At 48.9% G+C, this 18,152-nt stretch overlaps 7 protein-coding genes across 7 annotated transcripts; 4 read left to right on the top strand and 3 right to left on the bottom strand.

Annotated features, from left to right (window-relative positions):
• Positions 1–737: 737 nt before the first annotated feature.
• Positions 738–3,348, top strand: LTR64_004932 (uncharacterized protein; the record flags this gene model as incomplete). Its single annotated transcript, XM_064899275.1, has 4 exons — positions 738–901; positions 955–1,024; positions 1,078–2,040; positions 2,089–3,348. 4 exons carry the CDS (start codon positions 738–740, stop codon positions 3,346–3,348), a joined length of 2,457 nt encoding a protein of 818 aa, XP_064755232.1.
• A 1,046-nt stretch (positions 3,349–4,394) lies between these two features.
• On the top strand, positions 4,395–7,437 carry SET2 (histone methyltransferase set2; the record flags this gene model as incomplete). The annotated part of the gene is made up of 3 exons (XM_064899274.1): positions 4,395–4,875; positions 4,938–6,589; positions 6,640–7,437. 3 exons carry the CDS (start codon positions 4,395–4,397, stop codon positions 7,435–7,437), a joined length of 2,931 nt encoding a protein of 976 aa, XP_064755231.1.
• A 901-nt stretch (positions 7,438–8,338) lies between these two features.
• TIF6 (Eukaryotic translation initiation factor 6) lies at positions 8,339–9,146 on the bottom strand (the record flags this gene model as incomplete). The annotated part of the gene is made up of 2 exons (XM_064899273.1): positions 8,339–9,056; positions 9,109–9,146. 2 exons carry the CDS (start codon positions 9,144–9,146, stop codon positions 8,339–8,341), a joined length of 756 nt encoding a protein of 251 aa, XP_064755230.1.
• Positions 9,147–10,968: 1,822 nt separating this feature from the next.
• On the bottom strand, positions 10,969–12,109 carry LTR64_004929 (uncharacterized protein; the record flags this gene model as incomplete). The annotated part of the gene is made up of 4 exons (XM_064899272.1): positions 10,969–11,049; positions 11,105–11,595; positions 11,689–11,719; positions 11,801–12,109. The coding sequence occupies 4 exons, from the start codon at positions 12,107–12,109 to the stop codon at positions 10,969–10,971; spliced, it is 912 nt and encodes a 303-aa protein (XP_064755229.1).
• Positions 12,110–12,885: 776 nt separating this feature from the next.
• On the bottom strand, positions 12,886–13,516 carry LTR64_004928 (uncharacterized protein; the record flags this gene model as incomplete). The annotated part of the gene is made up of 2 exons (XM_064899271.1): positions 12,886–12,986; positions 13,015–13,516. The coding sequence occupies 2 exons, from the start codon at positions 13,514–13,516 to the stop codon at positions 12,886–12,888; spliced, it is 603 nt and encodes a 200-aa protein (XP_064755228.1).
• Positions 13,517–14,601: 1,085 nt separating this feature from the next.
• LTR64_004927 (uncharacterized protein) lies at positions 14,602–15,864 on the top strand (the record flags this gene model as incomplete). Its single annotated transcript, XM_064899270.1, has 4 exons — positions 14,602–14,826; positions 14,913–15,023; positions 15,072–15,134; positions 15,184–15,864. 4 exons carry the CDS (start codon positions 14,602–14,604, stop codon positions 15,862–15,864), a joined length of 1,080 nt encoding a protein of 359 aa, XP_064755227.1.
• A 433-nt stretch (positions 15,865–16,297) lies between these two features.
• LTR64_004926 (uncharacterized protein) lies at positions 16,298–17,593 on the top strand (the record flags this gene model as incomplete). Its single annotated transcript, XM_064899269.1, has 1 exon — positions 16,298–17,593. One exon carries the CDS (start codon positions 16,298–16,300, stop codon positions 17,591–17,593), a length of 1,296 nt encoding a protein of 431 aa, XP_064755226.1.
• Positions 17,594–18,152: the final 559 nt, after the last annotated feature.

The raw sequence follows: 18,152 nt of genomic DNA, 5'->3' as shown, positions 1-18,152 counted from the left end.
ATGTATCGCGCAATATTAATACCAAAGTTTCCATAGTACGTACGCGAAGGTAGGGAATTGTGCTCAACTGAGTTGTCGGAATATGATTAGATCCCTACTGTCTCGACAGAGGAGATCGTCTCATGGTAACCTAGACGAACGACAGGAGCGTCAACCACAACACAATGAATTTGTGCTGCTTAATAAGTAGTTGATACAACAACACATCGATCTGAGGACGATGTGAAGTTTGAAATATCAACAGCAAGAGTCCGTATCTGTATGGACGGGTTGGGTTCCATGGCAAACACCGAGCACTTCGGGTGCATTACGATCCGATCAAAATCAAGTTTTGAATATGCTGTCCATAGCGTAATTGGAAAGATACAGCATATACTCTAATTCTTGCACATCTTCTCTGAAGTACTACGTTATGTATGCTCGTCGGCTAAGTTCAATCCTTCACGTCGTCGATAACCTGGACCGGAAATGCTCACAGCCTGTACGTCGATAAGCTTGAGGGCGTATGAGCCTGACGACATAGGCCCAGGGCCAGCATTCGGAGGGGTCAACGAATGAGACGCCAGCGCCTGAAACGCGAGCTACGATTTCCGCCAGTTGTCAGACCACAACCTTATCCTCCGCCGTCACTGATATAGCACGATGTATTTCCGTGCGACGAATCCTGGGGCCTCCACTGCTCTCTATTCATAGTGCTGTACTCTTACCGTCGCTTCAATACCTATGTCGGGATCAACATGGACATTGTGGCCTCGCCCGTTTCAGACACGAAGTCGGCAACAAGCCGCTTCCCTGATCCATCTAGACCTTCCGGCGACTTGATGAACAGCCAGTATATCACTACACAAGAGGCTTCAGACCATCCTTCCGAGTTGACAAAACCACCTCTTCTGAAACATGTGTGCGTGGAGTTTATGCCAAGTTGACGAGCTCGAGCATCTGACAATGCTTCAGGTCAAGCCCCGCATACAACAGCCCGCTCAGACACCATCGCCGTAATCCATCTACACCGCACCAGGTCAAGGTACCACCACTACGTGCTTTTTCTTTACAGCATCTGACAAATCCTCCAACTAGGAAACCCTCAATGCTCGGTCGGAATATGTGACCAGTCAAGATGACGGAAGTGCTGAGCATCGCATCAATCAATATGTGATCAAGCAAGAAATAGGTCGCGGCTCCTTTGGCGCAGTCCACGTCGCAATCGACCAATATGGCAAAGAGTACGCAGTGAAAGAGTTCTCGAAAGCACGTCTTCGCAAAAGAGCACAATCCAACATATTACGGAAGCCTTTGAGTCAGCGGCGGCGAGCTCGGGGCGCTTTACAAGGCTTCAATTCTCCCCTGCATCGCAGAACTAACGACGATGCCACGGACTTCCAGGAAAACCCACTTGAGTTGATAAAAGAAGAGATAGCCATTATGAAGAAACTGCATCACCCTAACCTTGTCCAGCTGATCGAGGTACTGGACGACCCGGCCGAAGATTCCTTATACGTGGTGATGGAGATGTGCAAGAAAGGCGTGGTAATGCGAATAGACCTTGATCTCGATTCCCGTGCCGATCCTTACCCTGAAGAAACATGTCGTCTGTACTTTCGAGACTTGATCCTCGGAGTTGAGTATCTCCATGCTCAAGGTGTGGTACACCGAGACATTAAGCCAGACAACTGTTTGATTAACCATGAAGATGTTTTGAAAGTGGTTGACTTTGGAGTCTCGGAAATGTTTGCAAAAGACTCTGAAATGCTGACAGCAAAATCTGCTGGCTCCCCTGCTTTTCTACCTCCTGAGCTCTGTGTCGTGCGACACGGTGACGTTTCCGGCAGGGCTGCTGATATCTGGTCTATGGGTGTGACCCTATATTGCCTCAAAACCGGCTCTATTCCTTTCCAGAAACAACAATTGTTTGACCTCTACGACGCAATCAAGACGGATCAACCAGACCTGAGCAAAGAGAAGGATCCTCAATTCCGTGACTTGATGACTAGACTACTGGAAAAGGATCCCTCGAAACGCATCAGAATGTCGGAGCTACGGGTAAGTGGCACAAAAAGCTGTAATACACGATAGTACTGACACATGCAGGCACACCCATGGGTTACCAAAAATGACACTGATCCACTCCTATCAGAAGCCGAGAACACGGCTGAAATGATCGATCCTCCTACCGACGCAGAAGTCGACGCTGCAATTACAGGCGATATGCGAGGCCTGATGACAGTTGTCAAGGCGGTCAAGAAGTTCAAGAGTCTTACCGAAGACAAAAGACCGCCAGTCATGTCCTCAATCCTGGGTGATTCTGACACTGGCAGATTTAGTTTGCCACCTGGTCAGATGAAACCTGATAAGCCATCTTTAGAGTCCAGGTCCAAGAGCGTGAATCTCGACGACCGAGCACCTGTGGAGTCCGCCCTTGTGGCAGAAGGAGTCCATCGCGAGCTAGCGCCGACGTTGGATATCCCGACTCCAGACTCTCAACAGGTCAAGAGAAAGCCCGTACCGGTCGCTGTCAAGTCTGGTGGCGGAGACGAGGCTGATTTAGACCTCGCACGCTTACGACCCTCCTTGGAGGAGACGGACGAGCCGAGTGAGCTGGCGCCATTCCGTTCCTCTTTGTATCATGCTCGAACTACTGACGACATAGGACGCAAAGGTCATGCCCATGACCCGCTGGAAGATCAACTATACCTAAGAATTGGACCGTCGACCTTTGCCGGACACAGTACTCAAGACGATACAGAGGGCTGTTTCGTCCCAGATGACGAATACATAGTCAGTGAGAGTCCTGGTGCCGCAGATGTAGATATCTATGAAACGGCATATCGTGATGAGATTGAGCGTATCCTTGCACGTGCACATGAGCAGAATGAAGAGCCACAGGTTTATTTGACAAGACGTGTGGATGAGAAATTACTGCAACTGAGTGGACTGGCTGGAAAGCTTATGGCCCATGGTGACAATGCTAAGAGCCAATTTATGGATTACACTCAATTCAAAGAACGGAGGGCCAGAGTGGCGGAAGTCAGTAGAGCGTTGCGAGAGGCCTCAAGAGCCGAGTATGAGAAACGACGCCAAGAACGCAAAGATTGGATCGAGGCTGCGAGAACTGAAAAGGCTAAGGCAGCTCCAGCACGAAGCAATCCGAGCATGCCACTTGCGGTAGAGAATGTGCAAACACCAACTCGACCAGAAGCTAAGCCCGAGCAGGTCTCGCCAAAGCCTCTGGAAACAAGCAGTTCGTGGAGAGTAAAGGCTGCCGACCGTGGCAGATATGCCAAAACTGCGTTTTCAGGCCTTGTAAAAGAATTCAAAAAAGGACGAAAACCACAAGACGATGTGTCATGAAGCCAGCAAGAACGAACCATTAACGACTTGGGCTAACATATACAGCATATGAGAAGTATTCAACGAGGCACAGCACGCATCGAAGAGCTGCTGAAAGACCTAATCGATTGTAAGAGACCTCTCTACAGAGTCCCTGTTGTGACAGCTTGAACACCCCGCACCTCTGATACGTACCGTGGCCTTGGGCTCCGTGAACAAGTTGGCATTCCCGCCAGAATGCGAAGCCGTCAAATTTGCAGGCAGCTCATTGATGGGTCGTTCTTATGCAATTCAGCTAAGCCAACCTGATACGACCGAGAGGTTTGCTGCGTCGCGAATCTGAACAGTATATGTATATAGTGGCATTGTGCCGTTCTGGCGTTGTGGTAGAGAATGACAGAGGACAAAGGTTTACATGGTGGTGGCAAGTGCAGATCCTAAATTTCTTGGCAGGCAGGAACTGGGCCGATCGAGCAAGGAGTTCAAAGAGTCGTTGCCGCAACCTTTACCTTTCTTCACAACCATCAAGCTCATCACCCTGCTTTCTTCTGCGCACTTGTCACTTCACGTTTCTGTTCCATCTCGCCATTTTTGCGGCTCATCACTGAAAGGAAAAGGTGTTTCGGGGTTTTAGGTTATCACGCTCGATATTTTGTGCAGTGTCCAGGCGAGCACAGTCTCTTTCACGAGCTTAATTGTGCATTTCATTTTCACTCACGCACAGCACCTCCGTTTGGAAATTTGCCATTATTGACCTTTCGCCTGGTATCACTATCTGTTTGCAATTGGCCCAACCAAGTCTTGCACCTCAAAGTAACATCTCGTTGTTGCGACTATTGCCCCTCTCAGGCTTTCGCACGACAAGCTTTGCCAGTCGTAGAGATCTGTCTCTGGTTGAGAAGTTACTGCTCTCGCCATTCATTACAAGATCAACAGCACAGAACAACCAGATTGAACACGCTGCATGAGAGTGATCTACTCTGAAAGTCCGTCGCGATACGCTGAAGCAGTGGGACAGGCACGATTCGTCACAGGTCTTCAGTCGTTCCTTACTTATCAGAATCGCAATGGCTCGCACTAATCATTCTCGCAATGGCGCAGAGGCTTCTGATGATGATACTATTACCTTAAAACGTGAGGTGTCGATGGGCAACAATTCAGCAGAAGAGATGAGTTCAACCGGGTTCACCAACATCAAGGACGAGCTGCCTTCCCGGACCAGTACACCCGCTTCCACGTCTAATAAGTCAGACATTCAGCACTCATCTTTCGCACAGATAGCAAAAACGGAACCCGAAACCGAGATTAAACCTGAAGTAGACACGAGTTTCAAAAGCGAGTCGCCTAAAATGGCAGCCCTCATCTCGAAAAAAGGTATTCGTACGTCCAAGAAGAACCCTCCACGAGTTGCACCATTATTCGACCACCTGCCAGATGCCAGAGATGAAGCCAACAGCGCCTACACCGTGATTGATTCCTGTATCTACCAGAACAAATACTTGGGTTATACTGAACATGCGATGGAATGCGATTGTTCCGAAGAATGGGGTGAGTGAGCATGATTTTCTTCGATCTACGTTGTTTTCAAGACACTGACACACCAATACCAGATTCTGCGACAAAATCGAATCTTGCTTGTGGCGAGGACTCGGACTGCATCAATCGAGCGACGAAAATGGAGTGTGTCGGGGATTGCACCTGCGGTCCCGAGTGCCAAAACCAACGCTTTTGGCGTCGCCTTTACGCTAACGTCTCGGTGATCAAAACTGAAAAGAAGGGCTACGGTCTACGTGCAAATACTGCCCTCAAGCATGGCGATTTCATATTCGAGTACATTGGTGAAGTCATTCCAGAGGGTACGTTTCGCAAACGTATGCGTCAATATGACGATGAAGGCATTAAACACTTCTATTTCATGTCTCTTAGCAAAGGTGAGTTTGTCGATGCGACCAAGAAAGGCAATCTTGGGCGGTTTTGCAACCATTCCTGCAATCCAAATTGTTATGTCGACAAATGGGTGGTTGGAGACAAACTTCGAATGGGCATCTTTGCCGAGCGAAACATTAAGCCTGGGGAGGAACTGGTTTTCAACTACAATGTCGACAGATATGGTGCTAACCCACAACCCTGTTATTGTGATGAGGACAACTGCACTGGATTCATTGGAGGCAAGACGCAAACCGAGAAAGGAACTAAGTTATCAGCTGCAACGATCGAAGCTCTTGGCATTGACGATGAGGACTGGGATACATGGGATACACTCACAGCTAAGAAGCCAAAGAAGAAGAAGGCTGCAGAAGATGATGACGAGGATTATGTCGAGCGCGCAGAGGCTAGGAGCCTGGACGTCAACGGCATTACCAAGGTCATGGCAGCCTTGATGCAGTGCAAGGAAAAATGGATTGCAGTCAAGCTTCTACAACGCATACAACGTTGTGAAGATGAAGACGTGCTCCATCGGATCGTAAAGCTGCACGGGTACAAGATTTTGAATTCACAGCTATCAGCTTGGAGAGACGATGACAACGTTATGATACAAATATTGGAGATCTTACAGAAACTTCCAAGATTAACAAGGAACAAAATTGTCGATGCAAAGATCGAAGCGACACTTGAACCCTTGAAGGAGAGCTCGGACGAGAGAGTATCTTCAATTGCTGGTGATCTCTTGACAACATGGTCGAAACTGGAACTTGCCTATAGGATACCTCGTAAGGTACGCACTGCAGTTGATTCTTCCAGCAATTCAACTTCTGTCAAGTATGAACGGAGAGAATCCCAGCAGCAGAGGAGAAGGTCGAGGTCAAGATCAAGATCGAAGAGCCCCCCGAGGGGCCCGGCCAATATTCCCAAAGGCCCTGCCAGCATGGGTGTACCGACTGGCCCGCGAGCTGGACAGAGGCCTCTTCCTTTCAGTCGTCCACCATCTGCACCTTTCGTTCGTGGACCTCTTCCATTACCTACTGGCTGGTTCCAAGCGACGGATCAAAGTGGTCGAACATATTTCTATTCAGCGTCCGGAGAGACGACCTGGAAACGCCCATCGCAGCCAGCTACCAAACCACCGCCTCCTCCGAAACAGCCTTCTCAGCAGGACATGCTGAAGTCCATCATCGACGGTATTGTAACCTCGTCTGACAAGGACAAAAAGGATGGTAGACACTCGACGCCTGATACACCTACAGAGGAGAAGAAGGACAGCAAGGCAGAGAAGTGGCGTTCGCTGGATGAGGACAAGCAGAAGAAGATATACGAGAATACGGTGAGTCAATTGTTCTATGTTAACTATTTGGCTCCAGCTAATAACACTAGTTATTTCCCCACATTGCCCACGTTATGAACAAGTATAAGCACAAAATACCCAAAGACGACCTTAAGCGCTTTGCTAAAGACCTTGCGAAAAAGCTTGTGGCTTCCGACTACAAAAGTGGACGGGTAACGGACCCAACAAAGATTTCCGAGAAGCAGCAGAAAAAGGTCAAGCAATATTGTAAGGACTATTTCGAAAAGGCCGCCATCAAACACAAGAAGTTGGAACAGGAACGCACTGCAAGAAAAGAGAAGCATGCAAAGTCTGGCTCGTCCCATATCACACCAGCCCAGTCACCCAAACCCTCGACGACTGGGACACCTAAGAAGGAGGAAGATGACGAAGATATCAAGATGTCTGATATCGAGGATCATGAAGATTCATCGCCGTCCGAATCCCTGCAGAACGGAAGTTTGAAGCGAAAACGCTCACTCGAAATCGAAGGACTCATCAAGGGAGAACTTGATGATGGAAAACTTACCATGTCGCCTGCGAAGAAGCCAAACATGGACGCATCGTTCCCAACACCACCACCGCCGCCACCACCTGCACCTCCTGCCGATACACCGCCTGATCATAATACACCAGAAGCTGAAGAGGACGCGCCATATGAACAGCAGGTCGATCACGAACCGGACGTACATGCCGATAGCAGCTTTAAGACCAAAAGCATGGCTGATGTTCGTGCATTAGCACAGCAGATGGATGCAGAAGATGAGGTAGATTGGGGCATGGGAGAGGACGAAGCACAGAATGGAATCAAGGTCGCCAATCCCCTGGTAGAGGGACAGCCGGTTTGAGGTGCTGTGCTTTGGAATTGGCAGTTGTACTAATCGATGTTACTGCAGATCGTCAATCTGATACCCCTTCGTCAGCGGCAGCTAGAATGGAGAGCAAGAAACTTTCGTGTATCGGTTAGACAATTTCTTTGGCCACAAGGCATGAGCACGCACCACGATTGCACCTATCAGATCAAAACTGAACCTCAGTTGCTCGAGCTGAATATCGAAATGGGCAGATCCGATCCTAGCTAGGTACAGAGTCACACCACTCGAAAAGGCGAGTTCATAGCTTCACGTTGGATAGCTTGGGAGCGCAACGAAGCGAAGAACAACATTGTCATATTGAACAACTTGGTAGCAGAGATGGGGAAGAGCATAAAATGTACCACATTGTACTTATAGTGTGCACGCTCTATTGGACGGCCAGCACTGGGTATATAGCTAGTACGTACTTAATACTGCTTAGAGAGAGTGAATGGTGAGATAGATTTGCTTGGAGCGAAGTCAAGAGAAGAGAAGATGTGTAAAATGTAAGTAAATATATCAATACGTATCTTGCGTGGGCAACGGACTTGTGGAGGTTGGTGTCATACTTGTTCAATACTTTGTCTACTATCTAGACAGCTCTTCCAATATGAAACCTGTCAGAGGTATTCACTCTTACTGGAGTGCTCCTTTCTCTCTTCCTTCCTTTTTCTTCCGAAGCCGTCGTCTTCCTCCCACCGCCTTAGGTGCGAGAGATTGCTCGAAGTCCAAATTTGAGATTAGTAGACAACATATCGTGGAAAGGTCGTACTGTAGGACCAAAGTATGAACAGTTGGCTCAGATGAGCTGCGCTGCTTGTCTCAAGGCCGCGAGATTGGAATTAATCCTTGGAGAAGACCACCTCGTTCCTTGCGAACTAGTATATCTTTTGGGTTAGTAGAACGACTCAACAATGCTCTCTTTATTGCCCTTCATCCTCTGGTCCAAACCATCAACACCAGGTGGCGCACCCTCTCCCAGTCTGAATACACTCTCAACCACACTGAGCTCTGTCGCTGTTGTATCCATACCCGTTACAGCCATCCAGTCATTGACCACCATGCCTGCGCCAACAACTGAGCTACCTCTGTTCACCGAACCTGCAACCAATGGTACTTGCAATAACGACGATAGCTCATCTTGATCTTGTATGCTTGTTTTTGGATGTACGAGTCCACCCTGGTTCGAGAGAGCCATGTATGATCCTGTTAGCACATTGCTGGCAATCGTTTGTCTGAAAACTTCCACGCCCAGTGTATCTGCAACTATTTCTTCGGTCTCTCGTTCGAGGTCTGGGTGGACGAGCGCAACATGGTCGTTACAGCAGATCACGTTGCCGAGGGCAGATAGACGCTCTTCTATCCGTTGTATCTTGACACTTTCTGGCAGGGTATTTCGTAAATGCTGTAGTTCTTGATCGGTCGTAGAGGTAGGTACTAATAGGCCGTTTTTATTGCCTGCTGTAAGACGACCGACAATACGGGTGCCGGCGATGGTACATTGCGCAATTGGAATCAGATCTGCGAGCTCGGCTTCGAAAATGCTGTAGAAGGACTGTGAGGCGCCAAGGGCAAGGAGGCAGTAGCTGTTCGTGAGGGTCGCGAATACGCCGCTGTTACATATGTTAGCTTTGAGTGTCTCTGTGCCGGAGGAGTTGAATATACATCTCTTGGCTATTCTCAAACGTCGCGCGCATAGCCATGATGAAGAAGGTTCAGTAAGTAGATCCTCAAGCAGTTGTAGTATTGTGTTCGTGGAGGTGGTGGAAGGAGTGGTCACTTGTGCGGCTGTCGTGTGCTTGTCGAGTAGGGTCCTGGTGAGATTGTGAATGGCGACTTGCAGTCTTGTTATGTGTTTGTATCGAACACCACTATGTGCTTGTTAGGCTAGTTCGAATTCGGTTACTGGAACAGGATTCTTTTCTTTCTGGCAATAAGACTCATTGCTCGTGATTCACGGTACTAGTACAAAAATGCTTCTGCGTCACTGCACGATGCCCCACTAAATAGTCCTGTGGGCTCGACGTCATTGGGTGTATTTCTAGAGGCAAGCCCGATCATACCTGGCTCTTGCCTGTCTGCAATTCCCTCAATCTTGCGTCTCAACCCATCACAGCAGCGGAATGAGTCAGGTCTACCGGCGATGCAGTGACTACTACAAGTGACTTGTGGCGTGTCGAACAGAACAGCTAGGATCATTCGGGACAGTAGCGAGCCCCAGGTATGAGGCAATAACCCACCCTCCGCACATCAACCACGACGTCTCGACATCCTCTCAGCTCATCGGTTCTGTTCTGGCATTCGTAGTACATGTCGTCTGATATCCGGAAGATTTGTCAATCAAGACCAGTCTCTCAGCAGTCTAACATCATGATATTAGATTCTCCTCATAGACATATATACGTCCAGCTCCATCGTTATACATATCATCATAAGTCGTTCCGCAGCGCTATGTTTGTACAGCGTACCGTGGGATGGGAGAAGGTTCCATGGGAGTCATTTATTGACCTGGGCAAACTCTGCTTGTTGTCGTAGTGAACCAGTCGGTCTTGCGGAGAATGTTATCCAAAACACTCTAGATCCAGGACGCAGTGGTGGCAAGAAAGCGTCCGAGTATACTGGCGTATGGGAGTCCACCAAAGCTATCTCATTTCTAACTGGGATGTAGTGAGGTATGGTTTCGTCGTCAAGCGCTTTTGCTACCTTTCAAGATCGTGCAGTTAAAGTCGGTCCGGCTCTTTCGTGTCTGGCTGCCAGGTGCCACTGCATGTTATCTTTCCATTCTCTAAGTCGTGACGTCTAACAAGATATGCACGCTGTCGAGCAGTTCTTCTTCGTTCTCGTTGTCGTCTTGAGAGGAATGCGATGGCCTGGCAAAGTACGCAAAGTACAAAGAGGCAAACCAGGATTAGGTGTTTTCGTGACGCAAGGAATGAGTGTGAGGCAACCTCTTGCTCGTGATGAAGTTCATCTTCCTTTTCCCACTGATCGAATAGTTTCTTGTAGTGGGTTGGGTTTGGCTCTAGTGTGAATGGCATTGCGTGGTGAGAGTAGGCGAGGGTGTATATAGGAATATAAGCGAAAGAAGTCAGAAATTCGAAGAACGATAGGAAACTCCTCCCAAATCAGTGTCACGGTCTTTTGCATGAAATATGATCAACAAAACTCGACCGTTCGAGCTCGTATATGTCTTCTTTACAAGTTCCAGCTAGCAGAAATGGCGTGAGGCTGGATAAACGCTACTAATCCAAGCGAAGTGAAGGTAGTCTTGGGAAAGGGGTGGCTGGGTGGCTGGGTGGAGGTAGAAGAGTTGCCGCTATATAAAAGTTCCTGGGTACTTGTATAGGCCATTTGTGTTTGACCTTAGCCTTGGCTTGTCACATCTTCCAAGCTACAATCCTAGATCTCAATTGCTGTGTCGTGAATATTCACACCGAATCGAAGAGGAAAAAGCGGGAGGCCTGTATATCGATGTGCTCGGGCGCTTCTCAGTCACCGCATGATATGGGCTGCAAGAGAGCGCTGTTATGAAGAGATTGGCCACTCTTTCATGGCGGCTTCGACTTCCTTGTCGGCATCGTAGCCATATAGCCATGGTTGAACCTCCTACATGCTTCCGTTAGTGGTCTGTGGCTACTACTTTTAGTAGAACATAACTTACAGGGCAGTTCCAACGTGATGGAAACTTGACTTCAGGTTCGTTCTTGCCGAGTTGTGAAGCAAAGATCTTGTCGCGTTCCTCTTGCTCAGGTCCATCCTCCATGTGAAAGTCGTGCCTTTGATGGAAAGTCTCCCGCGCTACCTTCTCGCCTCTGGATTTTCTCAGCTTCTCAAAGAGCTCGACTGCTTTCGGTAATTGCTGTCGTGTCTTGACATAAGACAGTACCTTGCCCAGAACAGCTCCGTCCTCGATAGATGAATTAGCCCCCTGGGCGAGATATGGAAGCATCGGATGGCAGCTATCACCGATGAGCACAAAGTTCTTCGCAGAATTGGTCCAGGACGGAAGTTCAGCTCGATGCATAAGTTTCCATTTATCGACTGTCTCGACACAGCCAAGCATTCGAGTTAGAAGAGGATCCCACCCATCGAAGAGCACTCTCATCTCTTCTGTCGAGCCAGGTCTTCGAGAGACTTCAGGAGGCAGATCATCTGGCGTTAGTAGCTATTACTGCTTAGCTCAAACACGAGGGCCAGAATTCTTATCACCCACCACTAGATTGTACATTGACCCGGATTTCATACTGTAGCCGACTGCATGTGTCCCTGGTCCGATCTATCTTGCAGTCAGCCAAAGCGCAACTCCGCATCCGTGGAGGACACCTGTTGATACAAATGAAGTCTCAAAATGACTTACCCAGAAATGTAGTGTTGGTTCTGACACAAACTTCCTCAGGTCTTCGTCCTTGATCTGGTCTAAAGTTAAGGTTATTCTGTATGCTAGATCTCCTGTTGGAAGCGGATGATCAGTGGCTCCTAACAAGCTCTCTCTACATCGAGACCAAAGGCCGTCGGCGCCCACGACCAGATCACCAGAAATGATTGTGTCATCCTTGCACACGACTTCAGGCCCACCTGCTTCGCTTTGCCTTATTGACGCAACTCGAGTATTTAGCTTCACAACCACGCCAAGCCCAACAGCCTTCTCGTACAGTAATCTTTGCATATCTAGTACGACAATTAGTACGAGATGGCCGTGAAGAAGTGCAAATCGGTCTGACCCATTCTATGCATGTCGACGAAAGGTGCACTGTACTTCCGCATGTTGTTATCCGCGAATGTCTAACCAGGCTGTCAGTGAAGTGCCCTGGCTACGTAAAAACCATTCAGGGAGGCCACCACATCACTCACTTCTTCGTAAGCAAGGACTTTACCTGTATACCTGTGCACAGTACAACTCGATGGTACGGCCCAGGTCTCCTTCATCTTGGGTTCAAGACCCCATCTGAACAATATTTTCGACGCATTTGGTGTGATCTGAAACCCAGCTCCAATCTCGGCGAGCTCTTTTGCTCCTTCCAAGACTGTGACTCGATGTCCAGCTAAGGCGGATGCTACTGCTGCCGACAGACCAGCAATGCCTGCGCCAACTACGACTACTGATAGCCTTTCCTGAGACATATTGTCACTGTCGCTATGGCTGACCTGTACCAAGTGAGTAGATTCTTGCCTATTTGAGGGATCAGTTCGTGATCTGTCTAGAAACGCACAGCTTCTACGAGGCCTCGTACATCCCTATGAAATTCGCGTAGCGACAAGCTATTGTTCCAGCACATTATACGTCGGCATCGTGACGCGGCTGTTACACGCGAGCTGATTCTGGGGTTTGCACAGACTCGGAGTCGTCTGGATCAGCCACTGGGGCTGCTTTCGGGTGGGCTGAGGCCGAAGACGCAGTGGCACGCCGGCTACCGCGGCATCTTACAACCGCGAGACCATCGCTCACAAGCTTGGGACGTAATTAGACTTCGCAGCGCGACGCGTCTGCGAATTCAACGCGTTGCTCGAAGAAGGATCTTTGTACAGAAACATGATCTCGGAAACTGTATCGATAAACAGCCGTTTAGCTACGTAGCGAATCCACGAACTCGCCGACCTGATATCCCCATGCTTCCTCCATCTCAATGTTTGTGCCGAGCGATAGTGCTGGAGAGATGTGATTGTGGCCATCCATCATGGCGACTGTCAACCTCTCACGGCTCCTTTCGTCGAGCAATTTCCATTCATAAAGGAACTCGTCTCGTGGATCCATAATCTCGTCATCGGGGTCTAGGCTACCGTTGAGCAGCATGGCTGTCACGTTTGGGAGCACAGCATCCGGATCCTGCAGCATAGCAGCCTTGAGTAGCCCCTGTGGCGCTCTGCTGTCAACCTCATCACCATAGTACTCTTGAAGGACCTGATCGCGCGATGGATCGCCCTGTCTAAAATTGAAGGGTACAGACAGAAATATCACACCTCGAAGTACGACGCTTGCCTCCGAATCTGAGGTCATGACCTTGCTTCTTGATACGGCAAAGTCTGGTGTGAATAGGTACGTCGACAAATGGATGCCACCTGCAGAGTTTCCCATGATGCAAATATCGATGTTCCGGTAGCCATTCTGCTTAGTCAGTACCTCCCGCAACCAGTCAATCACGAGTGATACGTCTTCACCACCAGAAGGAAATCGAGCACCATGAGATAGAAGCCTATAGTCAGGTATCACAGTGGTATAGCCCAGTCTCTCTGCGAAAAAGTGACCGATATTAGCATGTGCCAGTCCGTCAGCTAGAGGGAGTGTTTTTGAGCCTCTGACAAGTCCTCCACCATGAAAGAACACCATGACTGGTTGGTTTGATGAGTTTATGGAAGGGTGTCTTTGCTTTGTGGTTGCCGGATAGTAAACATCGAGGCTCTGTCTGGGATGTGAGCCGTATGAAAAAGTTTCACATTTGGTCGATCTAATAGCTGAGGCATTGGCACGAAGCAACGGCTCATAAGCCTGCATCGTCGGCATTACTGAAGGCCCTATCTGGCGAGGGATGCCGGCGAGTTTGTCCATGGCGCCCTCCCCAATGTGCTTTTGAGAAAGTGTCAGTGTCAAGAAGGAGATGAAGCAATACACGAGTTTCACGATGTCAAGAATGTGTAAGTAGCATATGTTGTTACAGGGTATTGATGTGCAACGAAACGCTCATGCAGCAGCTCGATTTCAACTTGACCAATTCCGGGGTGCCCCAACTCCAGGCTTGTGGGGTAATCCACTTTCGCATCGTTTTGACTCACTATCTCTCAGTTCTGGAACAGTTCTTGCACTGCTCGCTGGTAGAGTCTCTACTGCGGAGGCTTCTGGGACATGTGGTCCCGAAGATGTCGGGTAGTGGCAAGCATACCATCGGCAATGTGCGGCTTACGGATCGGCAGGTATAAGTCTTGGTGGCTTCAGCATTGGTACACTCGTCGTCAACTGAGCTTCATTTCTTGTTGACACAAGACACTTGTTTCGTGGCAGTTACTGTCCCAGGCACACCCTGATCAGAAAACGACCGCTCTGGGGAACACCCGTGCGCAAGTCTATTCGAAAAGCTCGACCGCGTCGCGCCGCGCCAAGGTCAAGGTTAATACACCTGGATAGAAGTGGGCGTTTCAAAGTGGTTGTGTTTCCTGTATCTCATCATGGCAGCTAAGACGAATGGCTCTCAGGTTCATGACTTGCTACCACGGCATCTGCCGCCCTACGAGCCTGGGAAGGCGTACACACTGAAGTCCTTCGAGGGCGAGATCCTCTACATTCCTTGCTCCAATTCGGCTATGAGATTGCTGGTCACAGGAAAGGAGACAGAGGGGGCCTTTGCCATCGTGGGCACTGGCGGAGGCCAATCCGCTCCTATCGGCTTTCACGTGAGTTACGACCTTTGCGATCCTGCGATAGTTCCAGCGGAAGTTGCGGCACTTCCAGTGTATCAAGGGCTGACTGATCCATCCAGTACCACAGGGAGGCACATGATATATTCCTCTGCCTGAAAGGAGCCTGCAATGTGTGGGCTGGGGACAAATGTCGCACGATGAGTCCTGGCGATTTAGCTAGCGTACCACCGGTAAGCCTAATATGTTCAGTGTTTCAACCAGAGGCTCATTCAGTGTAGGGCGTTGTTCACCAATATCAGATACTCGGTGATCATACCGAGTTTATTGGCTTGATAGTGCCGGTGAGTCTACCAGAACTAATATGCCGAGAAAGGTACTAACGCTCCACAGGGTTCGTGGATAGATTTCTTCAGGGCAATTGCAGAGCCTTACGCGGGTCCCATGTGGCCATTGGTGGATGCACGCAATCCTTTCGAGGTCCTAATCCCAAAACTCAAACTTGCTGCGGAAAGGTTCGACATGGTGCCACAACCGCACCATCCGTCCTGTGAGCCACAGCCGTGGGATGGGACCGAAAATGTACTTCCAGGCAAGCTTGATGCATATTATCTCCAGGCAAATAAAGGTCCGAAGTACCTAGTCGAGGGGCTGGTTGTAAAGCCCATGGCCACGACCAAGGAATCAGCAGGCAGATTTGCCATTGGGAGTCTCGAAGGGTCCAGTTACCACACAAATTCCGTGTTGAATTCGACGATGCGATTCACTGACGTACATCATGCTTTACATGTGGTGGACGGAGAATTACAAATCACTATTGACGGGTCGACGACGACACTAAAACCATTCGAAACAGTCTATATACCGAAGGGTTCTGACTTCAGATTGCGGATTGCAAGCAGATACGCTAAAGCATATACATTTGCTAGTGGTGGAGGGCTGCTAGAGATGCTCTGCGAGCTCGGCGACACTTATGAGCATAGCATGCTGCCCGAGCAGCAGGGGCAGAGTAAGGGTGACAGTGAGCGTCTGTCATCAATCGCTTCGACATATGGGTGTCACATTACCAGATGATTGAGTCATCTGGAATCGAAGAAAGCTACTTCCCCGGTGGACACCCTGATGCCAGTGTACTCGGACCCTTTGGATTCAGCCGTTGTATGATTGGAAAACCTTTCATTGATCAGCTAGAGCACGTCTTTTTGTACAACACGTAGTAAATCCTAGTACGGTGTATAATTTTTTGACTCTGGTTGTTCGCGTAGATGGTTGAGGGAAGCAAAATTGGTTCGTATCATAGCGGACACGGATCTGCCGAAGTTCTCCAAACAGCTTTTCGGCAAGTGGATCGTTCGCACAAGGTTCGTACAAGCAACACGTTTCTTGATACATATGATTATGCTATGCCGGAACAGATTTACATCTTGCTGATCCATACACATATGGCTTATACATGAACAGACTAGAAGCTGAATTACTAAGATTAACAAGGTCGAAGTACATCAATATGGGCAGCATGGGTCTTCCCGAACAGACTACGCAGTTTCCGGAATCTGCCTACCGGAAGCATCTTCCTGATCTCGATATACCTCGATTCCAGATAATGCACAAGCAGAATGCACACCAGTATGCTGATGCATTCAAGCAGCATGGCCACCCTCCTTGGCTTCACGCGCTATATATGCATTGGCTCAGTCTGCTCAAAGAGCCGTTCAGAGGTGTAACAACTGATGGTAATGTTCAGTCAGGCGTCTACCAGGTGCAGGATGAAGATGTTCCGATCGAGTCCATAGTAAAGTCTGTCAACGAACTGGTTGACCTCCTTTCAGAGGAGCAAAGAAACACAATTTTCTACCACATCGACGACCCGAAATGGAGGACTTGGTCGAATCCTGAGTTTCTACTCAGCCACAAAGGCATCAGATTAGACGAGGTCTCGCAGAACGTCAAAGACGCTGTGATGAACTTGTTGGCTGGCATATTATCGCCCGAAGGTTATCAAAAGGCCGTCTCGGCTATGCGAATTAATGGTTATCTCGGGAAGTTGGTCGATGGAACCAAAGTCATGAACGAGTTCTCATATAACATCTGCTTCTTCGGAGAGCCTTCGACGACTCGACCTTGGGGACTGAGTTTCTACGGACACCATCTGTGTTTGAATATCTTCTTCTACCGCACACAGATCATTGTTAGCCCCTGGTTCACTGGTGCTGAACCTAACGTTATTGACTCTGGACCGTATAGTGGTACAAGAATATTGCACGAAGAAGAAAAGCTAGGGCTGGAGCTGATGCAAAGCTTGAGTCCTGAAGAGCAGGCAAAGGTACAGATTTACAAGCAAATGAAAGATCCAGCCATGCCAAAAGGAAGGTGGAATCACGACGACCAGCGACACCTATGTGGAGCATACCGAGACAACCGCATCGTCCCATATGAAGGCATCACTGTGTCTTCATTGACTCAAGAACAACAACAGCTCGTCCTTGGTATCCTTGAGCAGTATCTGCTCTACCTGCCACAACGATCACGACTAATGCAGCTCGACCGTATCAAATCGTTTTTCCATGAAACGTATTTCTGCTGGATTGGTCAATTTGGCAACGAAGATCCATTCTATTTCCGCATACAAAGTCCTGTAATCTTAGTCGAGTTCGATCATCATTCTGGAGTATTCTTGACGAACAAAGAGCCTGCGAAATTTCACATCCATACCCTGCTTCGAATGCCGAATGGCGGGGATTATGGCCATGCACTGCGACGATGCTGCGAACCAGTGAAGCAGGAGTTCGTCTGGGAAGGCTAAATATATCGCAACTTGGACATCTTCACACCGACCATTGCGTTGGTTGCCAGTCACAACGTTAGCTCTCCTCTGGACGGGATTACCAGATCGATACCTTGCATCGAGCATGTGCACAACAGTTTTTCCTTCGGGTCATTGGAATGCACAGCAGTCTTGCTTTACGACGTCTCTACAACGACCACCTATTGTACTTGACGTAAGCAGTAAAGAGCACTGCAAAATGAACGACAGGTAATGGTATGATAAGGAACAAGTCAGCGTGTGTCAAGACACCTTCCGCATCTGGCTAAGTTCAAGATTAGATCGCAAGAAAGCTCGAGCAGCTCGTTGAGAAGATAGATAACAGGATCGACCAAGGAGCTTGTTTCTGTGTGTGATCAAAGTCAACCCGAGGCAAAGGTGGGGTTTACTTGGCGCATCCTCTCACTTACAGAATGTGAATTAGCGGCCAAGTTTCAGGTGGCAGGGCCGGGAACTCCTAGGCGAGGGGCTTGCCAGGCTGCCTGAAAAGGCTTCCTGGAGCCTGGCTGTCGATCTGAATGCCTGCGAACTCACAACC

This window comes from Lithohypha guttulata (assembly GCF_036872675.1).
Source record: "Lithohypha guttulata strain CCFEE 5908 chromosome Unknown scaffold_3, whole genome shotgun sequence".
NCBI classification, from domain to species: domain Eukaryota; kingdom Fungi; phylum Ascomycota; class Eurotiomycetes; order Chaetothyriales; family Trichomeriaceae; genus Lithohypha; species Lithohypha guttulata.
This window is presented reverse-complemented; position numbering and strand designations above follow the sequence as displayed.